Source organism: Clupea harengus, chromosome 10 (assembly GCF_900700415.2).
Source record: "Clupea harengus chromosome 10, Ch_v2.0.2, whole genome shotgun sequence".
Taxonomy (NCBI): domain Eukaryota; kingdom Metazoa; phylum Chordata; class Actinopteri; order Clupeiformes; family Clupeidae; genus Clupea; species Clupea harengus.
The window spans coordinates 15,954,964-15,971,386 of record NC_045161.1 but is presented as its reverse complement, the minus strand read 5'-3'; the positions used below and the strand labels follow the sequence as shown (position 1 = coordinate 15,971,386).

The window sequence follows — 16,423 nt, the reverse complement described above, 5'->3', positions numbered from 1 at the left end:
TACGAGCTTTTTCAAAAGACTGTGGAGCAAATTAATCCTTAGAATAGGCTACGAATAGACCCACTGCAAGCGCAGTAAGGTATTACTAAGGAAGGAGTGAATCTTTTAAAAGACTGTTTATAAAGCAATGAATATCTGAATGATACAGGAAACAAGAGAAATTGAACAAACTCTGCAGAGTGTCGTCTCAGGGTGAGCGCTTACCAATGCCTGCGGTTTTTTTTTCATACTCGGAAACTTATGTGCAACTCGCGTTCAAATGATAAAACTCCGTTTTGATTGGTGGATCAGGAGCAAAACCGTATTTGATTTGTTTGGGTCAGTCCAGCCCCTTGCATTTCGCCACTGAGGGAGCTTTCACTAACCAGTGACAGGTCGGCGGTAGTTCATTTTTTTCTCCGTCTGTGACATCGCGCCCCCCCTGGAGAGTGTTCGCGCCCCCCCAGGGGGGCGCGCCCCCCACTTTGAGAACCACTGAGTTAGACTATTCATGAGTACCACGTGACGTCACTGTGTTTAAGCGCCGCCATCTTTGTGTCCGAAAGTGTAGCTGAGCGTCGGTCACAACACAGACAATAGTCGGTCACAACCCGCAGAAAGTTAAAATGCCCTGCTTATGTTGTGCTGATGGATGCGACAATAGTCGCGAAAATTACCCAAAGAAACAATTTAATTGTATACCAAAAGATTTAGATCGGCGGAATAAATGGTTGGCTGCAAATTAGAAGAGACAACTGGCAGCCAACATCTAACTTCAGATTGTGCGGTCAACACTTTGTATCTTCCTGCACCACTATCCACGGACATGTTGATTTTGTGTTCAGAGCCTGGGAATGACTGACATGTTAAGTGAAATGCAGCACGTTGATACAATCGTGAATAATTGCTGTGTCTTATCAGAGCTAAACTCTCCTGAGCAAGCTAGAGTGCTAATAGTTAGCGAGCTGTTTAGCCCTTCACTAAAGGCTTTAGCTACACCTAGCTAGCCCACATTGGCACTCTTAACCACCACTAAAATAAATCGGTTGATAGTCGCTGTTTGAATTACTAAGATGTCATGTGATGACATACATATTTTTTGTCTCCAGATGCCATATCTTGGTGTCGTTCACCCATCCTGCAACTGCATATTGATGTACTTTTGAAAGCCTTCAGGCGAACTCCGGTGTATGGGGATGGATTGTGTACAAGATAAATATATATGTCGGGAAAGGACAGTTGGGGCAGACGCTTCGCAGACTTTAAGGGACAAAATAAAGTTGCCGATAATAAATATGGATCGCAGCCAATAATCAATGTTTTTTCTAAATATCGTTGTCTTTCTGCTTCATTCAGATGTGCTGTGTTCGTAGTCATGACTCTGTTCGTTGGCTAACTATGAAAGCTAACTAACTAACCACTAGAATTAGACAACACTACTTTTAAAAAGTCTAAATTTTAAGAACCTATCAATAGAAAACAATACCATTATTATATTTATATTATTATTATTATATTATTACTATATATTAATATATATGACTAACTAGCTACTATTGGGTACAAATACAATGGGAATAACGGTAGAGTTGGACACAAAGATGGCGGCAGGCTTCACGGAAGTGACGTCTTTGGTACTCATGAATACCGCTTATGTCTGGGTATGGCAACACCACATGAATATAACCTGTAGACCTGCAGTACACCACATCTCCAAAGGTGGCTTCAAAACACCAACACTGACTAACTCCGTTACATACACACATAATTATCTGAAATAGATCGTGGGAGACAATAGGCCATAGAACAGTTTCATACTGGCTATTTGTGGAAATTTAGATTCATTCAGCAGAAAAACTAGGCCACCTATGCAAAGTTTGCCTGGTGTATTATAAAATGAACACGTGTTATGGCAGGTAAATGTTCAAAGAAAACAGGGGGGAAAAATAAAAAAAAATGTGTTCCCAAATTGCTTTAAGTTATTGCAATTGGAGGTAGATTACTATGATATATAGGCTACCTATTCATCTAAGTATATGTAGCCTACTGGCAGCTTTAATAATGTAGGTGAAAAGACATTTTCCAAGTAAAACTGAAATATATGTTGAATGCATGTTGCTATGGTTGAACCTCATCAATATACACAAACACAAACAAACTAAAACAACTATGTCCTCTTCCATCTCACTCTGCTAATTGTTCATCTAATTGAAAAAAAAATTGTGTGTACTGGCAGAGGATGCTGTGAGGAGCCCCCTGCCCTCTTTGATCCGTGCCCTAATTTGATGAGGGAAGGCACCTTTTGTCAATAATGTGGCACGTTTATCTGAGAAGGGAACCCTCAAAAGCAGTGGAGATGCACTGATGGACATATAGTATACACACACTTTTATTGTGTCAACTAGGGTTTAAAGCAGGGCATGTGAAAGAAAACATATGGCATCACACACACACACACACACACACACACACACACACACACACACACACACACCCACACACACACATACACGCACGCACACATACACACATACACAATTCTTAATAATCATGTTTTGGCAGATAATACAATCCATTGTTTTGTTTTTTACTGATAACAGACCATTGTTAAGATTATTAAGACACCATGCGCCAATAAAAATATTAAAACGAAGTGTTTTGAAAAGCCATACACTATACTGTTTTCACCTGTTCAATCTAACTTGCTATCATTGTGCTATGTTGTTCATGGAAACTGAACAAAATAGGAGTGTTAAGGTGTGCACAGCTCCACACTGCCACGCCATCCACTAACCCTCTCTGGAATGATCCGATAACGGCAGCAGACCAACCCCATGGTAGAACATTAACAGAGCCGTGGTTGTCATAGTGAAACAACCGGTGTAAATTGAATTTAAGGCAGTGACATCATCTCCCCAGTAGTCCATATATAGTCTGCATCTCAACTGTTACACAGTCAATTTGGCCTGTGGATTTCTGGGGAGCTGGCATTTGTCTTTGCTTGAGAAGACACCGTGTGGTTTTGGTGGAGCCTTTTTTTGTGACTGCTGCTGTAGCCTTTTCCTGTTGAACCATGTGTTCTGGTAGCTGTGCCAAGTGCCTGGGCATCACCCTCATCCCTCTGGCCATCCTTTGCCTGCTCTGCAACATCTTGCTCTTTTTCCCCGGAGGTTCCGTGGCCGATAATAATGATCACATCACAGACGAGGTGTGGTACTTTGGAGGGATCTTTGGCTCTGGCGCTTTGGTAAGGAAATTATTGTTTGACAAATATTATGTTACAATGTGGAATTAATCGGTAATACAGCTGTTTATTTTTAAGGGGAATTTACTCAGTTTTAAAATCCAGGACAAATTAATTCAATTAAGGACCACTAAGGGTCCAAATAAATAAAAATAAAAAACTATGTTTACACTGATCTGTTTAGTTGTGTCTCATGTCTCTTGTGTTCATTTAAATGTAAAGTATCTAAATGTAAATGGGATGTGTGATATTTAAGAACAATTAATTTTAAAGTACAATTATAAGAAACTAGAATAATAAAAAATGTTTATTAATCACAAAGCAAGAAATAGATGTATATACCTTTTATCTTGGTAATATTACCACATTCTTTATGCCATTTTGAAATAAAAAAAAGTTTGATGCATGAGAATAGACATTTACAAATAACTAAGTAAATGGAATTACCTGAATGTACACGATTTGAATTATGTGAAATTATCTGAACAGTTTTTAGTTTGAGTTTGACAATGAACAGCCCTGAAATGTTTCCCATTAAAAACGGAACACACAGGCACATTCACACATACTGTGTTTCCTCATCATCTTAACTCCCTGAACGGGTTTTCCATATGTTGTGAAATATGTGACTCCTAATGTCCAGTCCCCAATGTCCAGATGATTTTTCCAGCTCTCGTCTTCCTGGGTCTGAAGAACAATGACTGCTGTGGTTGCTGTGGGAATGAGAGTTGTGGCAAGAGATTTGCGGTAGGAGACTTTATCGGTTTCTCTCTAAAACATGCAGGCACACTCACCAAAAACAAAAGATTTTATACACATAAAATCACGAACACAAATACAAAGACGTAGATAGAACCTAGACTAGGAAAAATTGATAAATAACAGGGATGATGTCTGTGTTTAGCACAATTTGTCAAATTAAATATTTTTGTTCCGTCGTTATTGTCTTATTATGGATGAAAGTTTGATTGATTATCACAGGAAAATCAAATTAAATATCTTGTTACTGAGAGGAAGAGACTAAAAGTTAATAAATCACCCACAGAGATAGGTTTCATATTGTCAGCCTTGAAATGGACCCGGCTCAGATCTTTTCTCTTCAATTGGTTTTCATCTGTGCCCTCTTTCAGATGTTCACCTCCATCATATTTGCTGCCATTGGTGTGGTGGGGGCTGGATATTCCTGCATCATATCTGCAGTCGCCATCCACAGGGGACCCAGATGCTTCAATACAGCGGGCGCCTGGACATACCCATTTCTAGATGGGTAAGTCATTTTACTTCAGTGCAGACTACAGACATACTTTCATCACTACAGTATAGTAAAAACACTGTTACTAGATTATACAATTACCTTCTGTGTGTTATAATCTACTGGGCTCAGGTGAATTATATATAACATTGAAGAGAAGTTTGGCTAAAAAAAGATTAACTAGTCCTTGACTCTTGTTTTTATTCCAATGCTGGGCATTGTTTGTGTGTTATCACCTGTGATTTTACTCTGTTTTGAACGTGAGATTGAAACAGCATTTATGTAAAATTCAAACATCGATTCATCCTTCCTGGCATCAAATAATAGTGCAGGAGCAATTTCCATGTTTCACTTGGACCGCAATGGTTGCAGGCCTGAAGGCACACATGCCAGTCGCCTAATCCCTCTCCCTGACCTGTGGACTTTTGCAGAAACTACCTGTCCAACAACACCATGTGGGAGGAGTGCGTAAAGCCGGAAGGTATTGTGCCATGGCACCTGACCCTCTTCTCCATGCTACTGATCATGGGCCTGGTGCAGGTGGCCCTCTGTGGCTTCCAGGCCATCAACGGCCTCATCGGCACCATCTGCGGGGACTGCTGTGGATGCGGTGGGGTGAGAGAGCACACAGAAACACACAGAAACACACAGAAACACACACACACACACACACACACACACACACACACACACATAGACTCATGCACACACACTTTCGCATGTGTGAGTGCACAGAGACAAAGGCACTTTAGCATGACAGACAGACGCACAAAGACAGAGACAGAGCAAATGCACACACACTCTCACATAGAAGCAAGCAGGGAGAGTGACAGGCAAGTACACACATAAGGATATAAACGATTTCTAAACATTGACACTTTGCTCCTGTTGTATCTAAATTCATAACTACTATTTGTCAGTTTTGTGTTTTGTGGCACTTTTCAAAATTTATATGGACCAATGTTTGTGTTTTTTCCAGAGCGAGGACTGAGGATTTTTCACAGCTGACAAAGGAGCATCAGTTGAAGAGTTGTGTTTTACTCATCTATTTATAAAGTTTTTGTTTGTGCTTTTTTAAGTGGACTTTTTGTAACTGATTCCTATCTTTTGCCTGATGGAAAGTCTTATGATGGCAAAACAGGCCAAAAACCTGGGCGCTCACTGGTGAATATGTATTTTTGCACATTTAAACAGTTTTGCCTTCAAGAGCTACTGGGCTTAATGTTATTTCAATGCTGATAAAATGATGGGCTTGCTTCCCCTTCTGAATCACAGACTTCTCATCTCTATTCAGTTTTAAAGGCAAGAAACATACTATTTTGTCAAGTGTTGTTGAGCAGGGAAGTATGTAATGAAATCATTTGAATTTTTGTTTGAAACGTGACCATCATAAGGGAAATAGTATTGCAGTTATATTTATGATCAAAAGAAATTCCAATCTTTCTAGTCAGTGACTTAGTTTTTCAAAGTGTGTAGACTTTAACAGACCTTCCTCGAGAGCTTGTCAAATATCTCACCACCTTTTGATAATGTGGTGACAACTCGTCTTTACAGCAGCCTTGCCTGTTCTTCTCAGAGTAAGCGCACCAGAGCAAGCATATGTGTATTATCTTGTATCCTGCTCTTCCCCTTCCCTCATTCGCTTTGAGGGCTTATGTAACTTTATAACTTCAATCCAAGCTGTTCTCATTAATAGACAAACATGGTTTGCATCCCTATTTTGAGTAAACATTCACTGTTTCCCCAAGCTGTTTCTATGGTGCTTTTGTCATGGAGTTTTATGGGGGCCATTTATGGTCCAGTTCTGTTCTACTTTATGGTACATCACGCTCAGGGACAGCTGACCAGCCATCATTAAGCTCAGTGCTATTTACATAGGCCTTGGCAGGATAGCCCACGCTCTCATTGCCCGATGGGTGTGGACCGATCTGCTTTTTGATACACAGCCTGACTGGCTTCTTTTACTAAATGTTATTGTTTATTTTACAAAAAAAGCAAGCAAATAAACAAACAAACTCAGACTGATTTGCTTCTGTCTGATGTTTGAACCGATGTATTTAATATTTGGTGCAAATATATAACAAGTAGTTATTGTGCGTTTCCATTCATATCATAGCCATGGCAGGGCGTGGCTCTCATAGGAAATTAATGAGAGATGAAACTGTGTTTCCCCTTTGTGTCATCCTGCTTTGGAGACAAACGTATGCTTGATCCTTGAGAAAAGAGGAAGATGAGAACATTCAAACCTATGACCTTTAGAAATGTACACAAATGCACCCATCTCTAAATATATAAAGCTTGCAAAGGCATGCGACATTTAGGTTTACATCAACAGCTTGAAATACATTTTAAAGGGTGTTTCTGTTCACTACACAATAATTATTATTTTCTGTTCTCCATGCAGTGCCGTGAGAGGCTATTGTCATACTGACCTCTACGGGTCACGGTATTTCTCATGGGGTTTTTCTAAACAAAGTTCGGGAGGGATTGACAGCTGTCACTCAACCCACTTCCGCATTTAAGTAGATTTAAACCTGCCTTACCTGTCCAATACGCAATGCAATCCACCTCCTCCTAATTCTCCGCCATTTCACTAGTAGCTCTAAGCTCACATTACCTCTTATCCATAGGGTGCGCCAGAGGACATCAGACACACGTGCTGTAGGCATCCGAGGACCACGCCCAGCTACCAAGCTAAACATGCTTATTATCAGCACTCTAAGTAAAGCATTCCAATGGGCTAAATAGTGAAATGCAAATGATTTTGCACATAATGAGGTAGAATTGTATTTGTTGTGGATAACAGCCTGAATGTATGCAAGGATGTCTTGAGATAACCATATGTTTTTGTACCTGAGAAACAGAACACACAATTAACTCAAAACTAAGTGGTACAGAACCGTTTTTATTTGATTTTTTTTTTTTTTAAACAAGTTACAAGACATTTTTAGTTTCAGAGTCCTCCTTGATGAGGTGACATTGTTAATGAACTTCACACTGCCTTATCCTGGATACAGTAAACTGCAGTCTAGTTTATGTGTGTGTGTATGTATGTGTATGTGTGTGTGATTGCAGAGCACTAGCATGCCTTCAACATCCACATACCCCATTACTCTACTCTTTCAAAATAAAAAAAATACTCCCCGTGTGATTGTAGCAGAATGTTGTGCTACTTAGGGTGGCGTTGTGTGAATGCTACACATATTCCTCTGTTCATTCCATCAACTTGTTTTTAAAGCATGTTTTCAAAAACCATATTGACATTTGCCACATTTAATACTCCGAGTGGCATCTCCATCACTGCAGCAGTTTTATTTCTCTCTATATATATATTACTGAAGCACAGTTGTATCTCTCCATACAGCAATAGTTGTATTCATTCTCTTAAGCTTGACCTCCGACCTCTGCCTCTTGTCACCCTTACTACTTGTTTTACTCTGCAATGCCCACAGTGACAACTCTAGCATGAGCTTGTTCTGGAATAACATTTTTAATACATAATACAAGAGAAAAAAAAGAAAAGAATGCCATTTAGAAAAAAAAAAGCCTTTAAATTGCTTCAGAACTGTTTAGGAAAAGCGCTTTCCCAAAAGCTTCACTTGCTTCAGCCCAGTTCATAGGGTGGCCCCTAATGTGTTGAGGGTGGGGGGGGGAGCAGTAGGCCCACTTTTGAACCCCAGAGTATAGTCTACGAATCAGGGCGTCATCAATCCCAAGCGGTGGCTGTCCTCTGCTCCATGGAGACACAGGAGGACCGGAGCCACCTTTGGCATCCATCATGTTCACAAGCTCAGACCCAGCATCGAGCCAATCAGTCCTAAACGCGTGAAGGACGTCATGAGCTGTTTTGGTAAGTGTGTTTGTCTGTCTCTGTGTGTGAGACTATGTGTGTGTGTGTGTGACCTCACATCTAAATCCTCCTCTTTTCTCATGTACATGCATGTACATTTCCCACTCCGCATGCTGTCATTGTTGTGTGTGTGTGTATCTTCACCCGCTCCATCCCATAACATCCCATAATGTAACCACCATACAGAGTGGAACAATAGTCCACCAAGGCTAGGAATAGCATATATCTCATTCAACATGCAATTACAAATAAACTTAGACAAATGTAGAAAAGAAATACCAAACTGGATTTAACACCACCGCAGAGAGGAGACAAGATTGTTTTGTTCGCTTCAATGTGATTATCCAGTTTGAAAACAAAAACAAAAATCAATCAGTTGCATTTAACTGCTGACACAATTACCTCAGGTATACAAAATACTATCTTTGTCTATTCCCTGCAGGTATTAGAATACATGCTCTCCTTTGGGTAGCACATCATCCTACTTTCTGAGACCAAATTTAGAAAAAAAAGGATCAGACAGGTCAGTTTGCTTATAGAAAGGATTATCAAAGCCACACATTCAACCAGAACCAAAATAGGTAGGTAGGAACTAAAAATGATGATCTAGATGATCTAACTTCAATGTTCACTTCATTATTAGATATCTTGAATCCCTTGCTGATTTGTAGTGCTTTGAAAATTTTATTTCATTAAAAAAAAACAAAAAAAAAACTAAAATCTCTTTCTCTAAAAATGAATCATAGCTCTTGATAAATACTAAAAATGCTATCTCTATATTAAAAGTCATAAATGCACCAGATGCAAGAAACTCATCTAGGCTATTTTACAGTATATAAAAAAGAATACTGTAAGCAGTATAAAAGTACATGATACAAAACATATGTCTACAAATTGCATTTCGGAGACACTGAGCTTTAGTGATAGAAAAGCTAAATCAGCTTAAAATATTGCTTTCTTTAGAAGTTTAGCTGAATAAAACATTCACCTTTTAAAGCTTTTATAGTAACATGGCACACAGTAGAAAACATTGATTTGGTATTTTTCTGAGAAGTATGCAAAAAAGAGACAACACTTTTTAGAACTTTCCGGTGTCCTAATTCCTCACGCACAATGTGGATAATGTGTGCATAACCATTGAAGTATTAATTGTTTACATGATATATATATAAACACAGACACACACCGATTTGAAAACCAGCAGCCATGGTCTTGCTAATAAAATGCGTGAGCATGGAGTCCCGGCGTGTGTATTATTTCATGCACAGTGTTCACATAAGCACTACAAAGTAAGAGGTTGGCCACTGTTAAGTAAAGTGTAACCCAAACACAAGAAAGAAAGTAGAAAGAAAGAAAAATACTTTGTTTATAAGGCTGCATTGTTGTTCGAAGGAAGCGCCGTGGCCTCAAAGACTTCAGAGTTTAATCAGATGTTGAATTAGGGTTTTGCTGGATCAGTCACAGACCTCCATTTCAGGCCTGACCTTACAAGAGTATGCTGTGGCTCCACCTACTGGCTGTGTGTTGTCCCTGCTCCCTGTCTTGTAAAATGGCACAGGAAGACCTACAGGCAGCCATTTTCCCCCCCTACCATGCTGTGTCACCCCTACACAGAAACAGGAATGCTATATTTTCCCATTTATTTTTAAACTCAGGGTGCTAAAAATGAACACTATCCTAAACATTACACAAAATAATAACTTTGTTCCATTTCTTGGTGAGCCATGACTGGACATGGTCGGCTTTGTTCTTGGCTTGATGAAAGAGACCCTTGGTTACTGTCTGCATTCAGCTCAGAATTCAGATGGATCTTACAGTGACGTGGTAGCTAGCTATTCGTGGAAGAGTAATGAATGAGTTAACGACAACAATGCTTTACACGCGAGTAAAAACCTTGGGAGGTGAAGAATTCACGGATTTGACATAATAGAAAGGTAGCAAAACAAAAAGTCTTTTTTAGTGTGTGTCGACGGTCTGACTTCCTTGCCATTTTAAAGCCAGGTAAGGAAAGGCTCACTCTTGTTCAGGACTGACTCCACGTCAAGGATGGGCATGAGGTCGGCCCCCTCCAGGGTGCCCAGATCCACGTTGGTGCCCGGAAGGGAGTCCAGGAAGTCGGGGAAACGGCTTTGCTGTGGGACGTTCATGTTGCCCTGAGCCAAGCTTTCTCCTGTTCAGAGAGAAAGAGCAAAAAAACAGGCACTTAATTATGATGTTCATTGCTCGCAGACATTTTACTTTACTCAGATGAACGGAATGTAGTCTTAACCCTCCTATTATGTTTGGGGTCAATTTGACCCCATTCAATGTTTAACGTCTCTAAATAAATGTTTGACATAATTTGTTTTGCTTCATATTTAATGACTTTTCCTAATTTAATGGGGACAACTGGGTAAACACAAAATGAACATGATGATATGTTTTCAATGTCCTGTACACATACTTTACACATAGGTGTTGTTTGGGGTCAATTTGACCCCAGGCTGTTTTAATTGTATAAAATATATAAGAAATATCAACTTTTTCCATCACATTGTTACTTTTCTTGATAAAAGAAATAGTTTTTTATTCCAAATGTTATAGATAACAACAATATGTACTTAGAAATAATATGAAGCCATAAAAACACCAGAAGGATATCTCTTTCCAATTTTAGGTCAATCAGTGAGATTTTATGGGGATCTGCATATTTCTCCATAGTCGCGTAACATGTATTCTGGATGTATAAAGGGAGTGGGTGGGGATATTGTTTTAATTTTAAGGGCTATTTAGGTAGTCAACAAACAAACCTTAAGTACCTGACACATAAACTTGGGTAAAAAAAAATAATTATAATAATTTTTTGGAGGTTTAAATTGCTGGGGTCAAATTGACCCCAAGCATAATAGATGTGGGTAAAATTTGAACATAATAGGCGGGTTAAACTATAGATTTATGCAGTAACGTGTAACTTCCTCTACTCGTATTATAACTCAGGGATATTGCTTTGACAACAATGACTTCACTTGGTCATTATTTTCGAAGCCAGAAAAGCACTTTGACTTTTCAAATGGTCCTGTGTGTGTGCTATATTTGAATGCAACCGAGTCGAGATGAACTGTCTTGAGTTGAGCAGGCTACCAGTGGTTATAAATCGCTAACAGCACCCGTGTCCATCTCCTCCATGTTTATTGCACTAATCGGAGCCACTGTGGTCACTAGACTGTGTTTATTAATGGAAATGTAGCACTATATCCAGTGGTTATAAATCGCTAACAGCACACCTGTGTCCATCTCCTCCATGTTGTTAAGGAAGTCCTCTGGAGTGGTGGGGCAGTTGGTGTAGCAGTTGAGGCCGAGGCCGCTGTCCGTGCTCTGCTCCCTGGAGTGGTAGGGCCCGCTGTGGAGGTGGCACACAGACAACCGTGAGCAGAAGTCAAAGACCTACGGTTTTACACTTCCTGAACCGTTTACATTCAGAAGGTATTCTTTGTGATTTACAACTCGAGCTGTAATATATAAGATTCATAATGAATGTGCATGCCTGCATTTAAGTAACTGTTCATCCTGAACTACTTCTTCAGCATATGCACATAAATCACAACCGTCCTGGCACATCCCTGCATTCAATGAAGTAAAATCATAAAAAGGATTAAGAACTAAGAACTCTCTCAAAACACAAACTGTCCTGTCCTCCACCTAGCTGCTGCACCTAACCCAAACACAGGCTGATTCTTGCTGCTCATTGCCTCCGCTGAATAGGTGCAAAAACACTGAGCCTCCTGTTCTGCTGTGCTTTGAAGGGTTAGAGGTGCCCTCACACCGCAGGATCGGGGCACCTAGCTTTGCCCCCGCCGCTCATGAACAGGCTGGCATGAAAAGGTGCTCTGTGGGCACGGCGGGCACGGATCCGAGCGGGCCGGAGGTGTAAATTGAGGAGTGGCAGCAAGTTTACAGCCAAGAGCCGACCGGAGCGGGCCCCTGCGAGCACAGGCCCTGCATTCACCCGTCAGGCTAATAAGCTGCTTTACGGGAAGCTCAACACCATGACTGGATTCCACCAGTTTCAACTGTGCGGCAGCCAAAGGAGGACTGGATTAGTTCCATTAATGGCAGCCTTTCCCCACTTCTCTGCCACCTCCCTCACCCCACCCCACCCCAACCTCCCTAAATCAAATAGCCATGGCCAGTTAACGCAGCCCAATAGAGGGCCTTTGAGCGCATGCAGGGAGGAGGGCAGCCTTCTGATGCTGGTTAAATGAGCCGGCGCAGAGAAGATGGTGTCATGTCAGACTGGTGAAAAAGAGGCTAAACCGCAGAATACAAGATAAACACAGAGGGACAAAGGATGCACTACATATACCTGCACTACAAGAGGATCACATAAACAGTAAGGAAGAGATACAGAGAGACCAAGACACAGATATGATGATGATGATGATGATGATAAACAAGACAGCATGTGTCAAAAAGAAGTTGGCCCCAGGGGTCAGAGTAGACAGCACAGAAAAAAAGAGAGAGACAGAGAGAGAGAGAGAAGGAGAGAGAGACAGAGAGAGAAGGAGAGAGAGACAGAGAGAGAGAGAGAGAGAAGGAGAGAGAGACAGAGAGAGAGAGAGATGGTGAGTAAGACAGCATGTGCGCATTAACAACTTGCCTGTTGAGAAAGGGGTCGGAGCCGCTGGTGGGCATGGTGCCCTGGTTCATGGGCGCTGGGTTGACGGCTGTGGGCACTGGAGCCATGTTCTCCGAATCCATAGGTAGCTGTCTGCACAGCGCCACCTCCTGGGGGAAACACACAACACTGAAATTCTTCTCCACACAGAAGGAGTGAGAGCTTTTGTCTTTGAGCTTCTCACCGAGATACTTTGGTTTTCAGAACAGAACCTGATCATGGGCTACAGTTTATCTTCGAGTTCCAGCAGCTGTTTGTGATTGATGATTGTAGCTCGCAGGACATTCAACTATCACATCAGCCAAAGAGTTCTTGTGTTTTTATCAGTTTCTGTATTTTCGCTTCTGGGTCTAAAACTCCAAGTTCAAATTGTAGAATGAAGCAGTTTACTCCAAGCTAAAATTGTCAAAGTACACAGAAATGTAACCACTGAATCACATATGGTCACTGAATGAACGTTTAACCACAAGAAAAAGAGTTTGCTTTGTGGGACAACCGTGACATTTTCTATTGTCCAAATCCTGTAAAAAATGAAGTTAATAATAATAGTGATAATAATAATAGTGAAACGTGGGGCATAAATGTGGGGGATTTTTCCGCTGCCCTTGTGAGCGTGCTCAGTTACAGGTGTGCACTTGTCTGCTCTTGCGCTACAGGAAATTCAATACTCCCCCCCCCCCCCCCCCCCACCCCGGGGGCTTTATGTCTCCTTTGTAGAGACAGGCTCTACGCCGGTGCACCGAGCAGGTCCCACTCTGTTCTTTGTCTGTCTGCTAAGCTGAAAGAGTTCAGAGAGAAAGAGCGCTCCCTGTGCCCCCGCCATTGTTCTCTTTTTTCTCTCTGTCAAACTCAGATTATATGAGCAAAATGGCTGCCTGTCGGGCCGGCCCATGTTACAATCCCTGTCAGTACAAAAGCGAGTGAGCGAAAGTAAAAAAAGGAAAAATCTCTAATGTCGCTCGCTTTCATGGGTATGGCTGAGGTATCTGCTACAGGGGGTTTCCCAGTGTATAGAAAGTGTAGGAGGTGTCCGTTTCCTTTGTCTCTTTCTGACATCGGTGCATGTAGGTGAAGTTTGATTCTCCACTCCTGCCTGTCAGTGCGGAGCGCCCTTTAGACAGGGGTCAGAGTGGTGAGGTCATTACTCCTGCTTTCAAAGGGAGGAGCCTTACAGCTCAACAGCTGCAGAGGAGTGGGAGTGCAGTCAGATGGGGAGAAGGAGGGAGAGAGGAGAGAGAGAGAGAGAGAGAGATGGACAGAGAGAGAGGGGGGGAGATGGATAGGGACAGAGAGAAAGAGAGAGAGAGAGGGATATGGAGAGGGACAGAGAGAAAAAGAGAGAGAGGTTGATGGACAGAAAAAGAGAGAGAGAGAGGGAGGGAGAGGAGAGAGAGAGAAAAAGAAAGGGAGAGAGATGGGGAGGGAGAGAGAGAGAAAGAGAAAGGGAGACAGATGGGGAGGGAGAGAGAGAAAGGGAGGGAGGAAGACAGAAAGATGGAAATCTTGTGCTGCCAGAAACACATCACTGACTCATCATTTTCAGTCAGGCCCAGAAAAGTAACACATCTGCCTTTTTGGTCCCCGGGCGGGTGAGCTCTTTCTGCCGTTCGCCTCGTTTTCCCTCCTCTGTGCGCTGTGAGACTCACGGGTGGGAGGCCGGGAGCTGTGAGATGGGAGGCCAGGAAGAACGCAGGCAGATTTTCACAGCAAGATAAACATCTCCTGGGTGAGGTAACAGCCTGGACGGAGGCGGACGGAGGGCCATCCTGTAAACACGAGTGCTCGCATCCCACCGAGAACAGGGATTTGCAGCGCCTCAGTATAAACACGGACGCCGTAAATCTCTTCCCTTTTTTAGCGAGTTCTCCACCCGTGAGGTTCTTTCATCCAACATTAACAGGTGTGGCTGGGCACAAACGCAATACTGCCCGCTGCCACTAGGGGCTGCTCAAGCTCATTTAGCCCTCTCTAAAAACGCCACATAAACAATGTTTTTCAATCTGGCTCAGGGATATAGATAGGTGTGACTTCAGACTGTGTGGTAACAGTCAGAGATTGATTGCGCTTGGACAGATCATGACCTTTTCCAGGGAGGACTGCCGGGAATCACTTTTGTCACAGGACTGGTGAGCCATTAACGATTCAGCGCTCTTATGTGAGGAAGAGACTGATGACTAATTGGCTATTCTGATTGGGCCACTGGTGTGCAGAGTAAACAGTGTGTGTGTTTGTGTGTCTGTGAGTGTCTGTGTGTGCGCAGCAGGACTCCGACAGGATGCCTGGGAGCACAGCGGAGAGAGCATAGTCTTTGGGACTCAGATACAAAAGGGAAGTGCTGTGTGTCTAAACAAAAGCACATTGGTCATATACTTTTATTAGGTGTGAGCAAAGCCTCTGTCCTGTTGGGGAGAAAAGAGGACGACAAAACCCATACACAGACACACAGACTATATGTCTCGCTGACACATAAAGGATGGCCTAATTGTTTGTGTTGGTGCCTGTGGTATGTTTTGTATGTATGCATTTCGTGGATATGTGTGTGTGCGCACGTGCGTTTGCTTTGTGTGCTGCACGTGTGGTATCCCTCACCTGTCTCATCAGCTCCTCTTGTCTCCTCTGGATGCGCTCGCGCTCCAGCTGGATCCTCTGCAGCCGCATCTTCTGCTGGTGCTGGGCGCTCAAGGAGTTGGGCAGAGCCATCATGCCCGGCGGGGTGCCCTGCTGCTGGGCCATGGGGCCAGGCGAGCCCATGGACTGGGCCTGAACCTGTTGTTGTTGTTGCTGCTGCTGCTGCTGTTGTTGCTGTTGCTGTTGCTGGGCATGCTGAAGGTGTTGGTGGTGGTGGGACATCACTGTGAGAAAAAGACACAAAAATGGAGATGTTTAGACTGACAGCAGGGAGACAAACAAGGTCAGACTGAAAAGGGGTGGGGTGGAGGGATGAGCAGACAGCTCAGACTTGTATTCATTTGAACAAATCACAGCAATCTGACTATATAAGGCTGTTCCTTCATCCCAGGCACCCCATTCTGTTCTTTGTGGACACCCATGGGGGGGCTATAAATACGTTGACGGAGAGAGAGAGAGAGCAATGGCTTTGGACCTCACATTAGGAGATGGTCCGCATGTTGGGTAATAACATCTATTTTGTACAGATGTGCTGTGATGACACTCGTGTCCAAGAAAACAGCATGAAGGATCTCAGGCAGATCCAAACATGGCTTCGGACTGAGCGAGAGAGGGGGAGGGAGCAGGAAAGATAAAGAGAGAGAGAGAGAGAGAGAAAGAAAGAGAGAGAGAGAGAGAGAGAGAGGGAGCAACTGTTTACTGTTAAAATGACACAAAGTTCTCCTTCAGACTTCTCCAGCATTACCCAATAACATTACTTTCACACAGCGTCTCCAAGAGAAAGATGGACAGAGAGATGAAGACCAAAAGAAAGAC

At 42.5% G+C, this 16,423-nt stretch overlaps 2 protein-coding genes across 4 annotated transcripts in view; one reads left to right on the top strand and one right to left on the bottom strand.

The window, feature by feature from the left end:
- The first annotated feature begins 2,927 nt into the window (after positions 1 to 2,927).
- tm4sf4 (transmembrane 4 L six family member 4) lies at positions 2,928 to 6,496 on the top strand. The gene is made up of 5 exons (XM_031575568.2): positions 2,928 to 3,226; positions 3,881 to 3,970; positions 4,354 to 4,490; positions 4,907 to 5,090; positions 5,455 to 6,496. Exons 1-5 carry the CDS (start codon positions 3,053 to 3,055, stop codon positions 5,464 to 5,466), a joined length of 597 nt encoding a protein of 198 aa, XP_031431428.1. The 5' UTR covers positions 2,928 to 3,052; the 3' UTR covers positions 5,467 to 6,496.
- Positions 6,497 to 7,360: 864 nt separating this feature from the next.
- Positions 7,361 to 16,423, bottom strand: part of wwtr1 (WW domain containing transcription regulator 1) — a 41,079-nt gene continuing 32,016 nt past the window's right edge. For 2 of the 3 annotated variants that reach the window (XM_031575565.2, XM_012825335.3), the window contains 4 exons: positions 15,569 to 15,831; positions 12,962 to 13,089; positions 11,589 to 11,704; positions 7,361 to 10,495 (listed from right to left, as the gene is read on the bottom strand). In XM_031575565.2, the coding sequence (XP_031431425.1) occupies positions 10,317 to 10,495; positions 11,589 to 11,704; positions 12,962 to 13,089; positions 15,569 to 15,831 (686 nt within the window). In that variant the 3' untranslated portion in view covers positions 7,361 to 10,316. The remainder of the gene's footprint in view (positions 10,496 to 11,588; positions 11,705 to 12,961; positions 13,090 to 15,568; positions 15,832 to 16,423) is intronic. The other variant, XM_031575566.2, reaches the window with a different exon arrangement.

What these genes read in the sequence shown, in the direction of transcription:
- tm4sf4 (XM_031575568.2), top strand. Translation starts at nt 3,053, where the DNA reads ATGTGTTCTGGTAGCTGTGCCAAGTGCCTGGGCATCACCCTCATCCCT. An exon ending in GTTGTGGCAAGAGATTTGCG is followed by an intron (nt 3,971 to 4,353) that starts GTAGGAGACTTT and finishes GCCCTCTTTCAG; the next exon opens with ATGTTCACCTCCATCATATT. An exon ending in ACATACCCATTTCTAGATGG is followed by an intron (nt 4,491 to 4,906) that starts GTAAGTCATTTT and finishes GGACTTTTGCAG; the next exon opens with AAACTACCTGTCCAACAACA.